Raw genomic sequence first — 4,600 nt, 5'->3', positions numbered from 1 at the left:
GGGTGTGCGTGTGTGCGTCCTTCCCTGAGCCTCACTTCTCCGGGTTCAGACCCGCTTTGCAGCCGTCCGTAACGGTTATTTCCAAGCAAGTCCTTAGGGTGTCGGGGTTAGTGACACAGGGTTTTGTGATGCAGTAAACTCATCTCTGTGGGCCCTTCGATAGGAGGAGCTTCTGCGAGGTGCGGCCTTCCTGGGTTCGGAGTGACAGCGCTCTGATTTAGGAGTCGGGCGGCTGGGGGGCCGGTGGCGAGTGCGGGCTTGGGTGTCAGGTGCCCCTGCCTGTGAGTACCTGATACTTGCTTGGGGTTGATAACGGTACCTCTCGCAGGACTGTTTGAGGGTGAGGGGCCTTCATCCAGGGACCAGGGAAGCCAGAGTTCTCGTTCCTGCTGTGACAGCCCAGTGGGTTCCTTTTTGTACTTTTTTTTTTGAGATGGAGTCGCGCTCTGTCGCCCAGGCTGGAGTGCTGTGGCGCGATCTCGGCTCACTGCAGCCTCTGCCTCCGGAATTGCTGGGATTGCAGGCGCGCGCCACCGCGACCGGCTAACTTTGTATTTTTGGTAGAGGGGGTTTTACCGTGTTGGCCCGGCTGGTCTCAAACTCCTGATTGGTGATCACCCGCCTCAGCCTCCCAAAGTGCTGGGGTTACAGGCGTGAGCCACCGCACCCGGCCCCAATGGGTTCTTTTTGCGGGCTGCCCTGATAGAGCCCATTTGTCAAGACTGGGGAATTGCAGTGTGGAGTTTAATTCACACAGAGATGTTTGAAAGGGAGACTGGAGTCTTATTAATACTCAAATCAGTCTCCTTGAGAATTTGGGGGCCAGAGTTTTTTAGAGGCAATCGGGGGGAAAGGGCAGGGGTGGCTGCTGATTGGTTAGGGGTGTGCAATCAATCATAGGGGGTCGAAAATGATCCTGTGTGCTGAATCGCTTTTGGGTGGGGCTCCAAGAGCAGTGCGCGGGTCCAGGTGGAGCCTTCTTGGGTCGGTGGAGCCTGGTGGATGCTAGTGTACGTGTCAGACATGTAAACAATCTGAAACATATCTCTAAAGGCCAGTCTCAGGTTCTGCAACAGTGATGTGGCCTGCAGGAGTACCTGGGGAACTGGCATGCCTTATGACCCCAGGAATAATGGCGGCAATTGTTTATGTTACACCTTAGCGGAATTCAGGCTCCTCCTCTTCCTAGCCTGGTGGCCTCTCATGAGCTTTACAAAGGCAGTTGAGTTTTGGGGAAGGGCTCTTACCATTTAAACTACAAAGTGAATGTCTCCCAAAGGTAACGTGGCAGCTTGAAGACTAAAGGCATGAGGGGATTGGCTGGATCAAATCTTCCCCATTGCCATGATTTTCTCACTGATCTAATTTTTGCAAAGGCAGTTTTGCTGGGAAGCAGTGAGTGCGTTCAGATGTGGAAGTGGGGGCTGTTGGATTGGACGGAAGCAGTCAGCCGCTGAGGGGAGTGGAGAGCAGGTGGCTCAGGGTCAGGGAGGTTGTGGAGTCGTGGGTCGGAAGAGTTGGCAGGGGTGTGGAAGGGAGCAGTGCCTGGATATGTAAACCGGAAAGTATCTGAGGCAAGTCTCAGTAAGTTTAGAAGTTTGTTTTGCCAAGGTTAAGGACTGCCTGTGAGGCATTCTTAGCAGGTCACATGTCCCCAAGGAAGTCAGGCTGCAACTTAGTTTTATATGTTTTAGGGAGACAGGAGACATCAGTCAGTACATGTTAGATGTACATTGGTCTAGTCAGGAAAGGCGGGACGTCTTGGGTGGGAGGGCTTCCAGGTCATAGGTGGATTCAAATATTTTACGATTGGTAATTGGTTGAAAGAGTTTATCTGAAGACCTGGAATCCAAGGAAGGGATTGTCTAGGTTACGATAAATTGTGGAGACCAAGGTTCTTGTTATACAGATGAAGCTTCCAGTTAGCTGGTCTCAGAGAGAGTACAGGGTTTCAGAGAGAGTACATTATAAATGGTTTTTATCAGACTAAAAAGGTATCAGATTTAGTTAATTCTCTGCTGGATTAGGGAAAAGGCCCAGAAAGGAAAGGGATTTTCTACAGAATGTAGCTTTTCCCTACAAGAGACAACTTTGCAGGGCCATTTCGAAGTGTGTCAAAGAAATATATTTTAGGGAAAAATTGATTTCTTTCAGGGCGTGCTGTCTGGCATGTCGTGCTGTACTACAGTCAGGCTGGAATTGGTGTCTTACTGAAGTATTTTAGTGCTAGTACTCATCAGCTGTGCCTGAGTTCCAACGGGAAGAGGGTTTAATGCAGCCTGTCTGACCACCGCCCCAACTCCCTTCCCATCATGAGGCCTGAACTAGTTTTTCAGGTTAAGTTTGGAGTGCCCTTGGCCAAGTGGAAGGGTCCGTTACATGGCTGGGGGGCTGAGAATTTTGTTTTTACAGGCGTGTTTGGCAGGGGGGTGTGTCTCACAAGGGCAGCGTTGAGCTTGGCCCTTAATGGCCGGCAGAGGCAGGAGAGAGTGAAGGAGGGGAGAGGTGAGGAGGAGACTGTCAGGAAGTGAATGTGAGAGATAGACATGCCAGGCAGACAGACTGCACGTGGCTGGGACACAGCGGCCCTTGAAAGGCCAGAGGGAGTTGGGCATTCCCTCCAGGTGGCCTGTGTGGCCTCTGTTAGTGAGAGGGGAGGTTTGCGCCTGAGAGCAGAATAGGCTGGGGAAGAGATGGAGCTATTCTGTGGAAGCTAGCAAGGGAAAATGGGGTTTCTGAGGCTCATGGGCATGTTTGGCCTAATGGTAATTAATTTTCATGTTATATTTGTTTTTAGGAATAATGAACAAATATCAGGAGCAGCCTCATCTGTTGGACCCACACCTAGGTAAGAGTAAACGCTGCTGATTTTGATCATTCAATTATGGATGACCACAGAGGCCTCGGTGTATGGTGCCAGCACATGCATGTGCTTTGCCAGGATGAAGTGCCAAGAAGTGTCCTGTCTTACTTGCTCGCAGGTCCCGGCTGGTTGGCTTTAGCTGACTTGTGATAGTGGCTTGAGTTCCAGATGCCACTCTAGGCTGGGGGCTGTGGGGAGATGTGTCTGAGCTACTTTCTCCTCTGCTATTTATTTTTATTTTATTTTATTTTATTTTATTTTGAGATGGAGTCTTGCTCTGTCTCCTAGGCTGGAGTGTAGTGTCGCGTTCTTGGCTCACTGCAACCTCCGCCTCCCGAGTTCAAGTGATTCCCTGCCTCCTCAGCCTCCCGAGTAGCTGGGACTACAGGTGCGCGCCATCATGCCCGGCTAATTTTTTGCATTTTAATAGAGACCAGGTTTCACCATGTTGGCCAGGATGGTCTTGATCTGTTGACCTCGTGATCTGCCCGCCTCTGCCTCCTGCAGTGCTGGGATGACAGGCATGCACCACTGTGCTGTGTGGGCTGTATGCAGCATTTCATGTGATGGAATCATACAGCGTGAAGTCTTTTGGGACTGGCTTTCACTTAGCATCATGTCTGTGAGGTTCACTGTGTGATGAAATGTTTACTTCAATAGTTTTTCAGTTGTTGTTTTTCTTTTGGAAACGGAGTCTTGCCTCTGTCACCAGGCTGGAGTGCAATTGCGCGATCTCGGCTCACTGCAACCTCTGCCTCGCGAGTTCAAGCGGTTCTCCTGCCTCAGCCTCCCAAGTAGCTGGAATTACAGGTGCACACCACCACACCCAGCTAATTTTTGTATTTTTAGTAGAGACGGGGTTTCACCATGTTGGCCAGGCTGGTTTTGAATTCATAACCTCAGGTGATTCACCTGCCTCAGCCTCCCAAAATGTTGGGATTACAGGCATGAGCCATTGTGCCTGGCCAGTTGTTTCTTTTGGGTTTTCTTAACAGGTAATTATACGGGTTGTAAATAATGCTACTCTTTTTCCACAATTATACATTTTTATCCTTAGAAAAGTTTCAACTTTATTGAGTTTCAACTGTATTGAGTTTAAAGTTTGTCTATTATAAAGTGCTCCCATTTTAGTAAGATATTTGAGTGTCGATAAATGTATACACCCTGCCCTATCAAGATACGGAACATTTCTGTCATCCCAAGGAGTTACTTTATGTCCTTTTGCTGTCAGCCCAGCCCTAGGGAAACCACTGTGGCTTAATGTTACTGTTGATTAGTTTTGTCTGTTCTAGAACCGTTCACTATGTGCTCTTTACTTTTTGGCTTTCATGGTTAAAATAGCATCTCTGGGACTTAACCATTGTTGGTGTGTGTATCAGTAGTTTATTCCTTTTCTCTTGTGCTGATAAACCACAATTTGTTTATTTTTTTATCTGTTGACAGACATTTGAGTTGTCTCTGGTTTTTGGCTATTACTAGTAATGCTACTCTTTGGGAGGTTGAGGCAGGCAAATCATGAGGTCAGGAGATTGAGACCATCCTGGCTAACACAGTGAAAACCTGTCTCTACTAAAAATACAAAAAATTAGCCGGGCGTGGTGGCACACGCCTGTAGTCCCAGCACTTTGGAGGCTGAGGCAGGAAAATTGCTTGAACCCGGGAGGTGGAGGTTGTAGTGAACCTAGATTGCTCCACTGCACTGCAGTTTGGGTGACAGAGCGAGACGCCTTCTCAAAA

At 48.9% G+C, this 4,600-nt stretch overlaps 1 protein-coding gene across 4 annotated transcripts in view; it reads left to right on the top strand.

The window, feature by feature from the left end:
- Positions 1 to 4,600, top strand: part of TBCD (tubulin folding cofactor D) — a 196,147-nt gene that overhangs the window by 1,121 nt on the left and 190,426 nt on the right. For all 4 annotated transcript variants that reach the window (XM_017524704.1, XM_017524703.2, XM_037737131.1 and 1 more), the window contains exon 2: positions 2,798 to 2,848. In XM_017524704.1, coding sequence (XP_017380193.1) covers positions 2,798 to 2,848 — 51 coding nt within the window. The remainder of the gene's footprint in view (positions 1 to 2,797; positions 2,849 to 4,600) is intronic.

Source organism: Cebus imitator, unplaced genomic scaffold (genome assembly GCF_001604975.1).
Source record: "Cebus imitator isolate Cc_AM_T3 unplaced genomic scaffold, Cebus_imitator-1.0 Scaffold36, whole genome shotgun sequence".
NCBI lineage: Eukaryota > Metazoa > Chordata > Mammalia > Primates > Cebidae > Cebus > Cebus imitator.
Note: the sequence above shows the minus strand (reverse complement) of the source record. Positions and strands in the feature narration are given on the sequence as shown.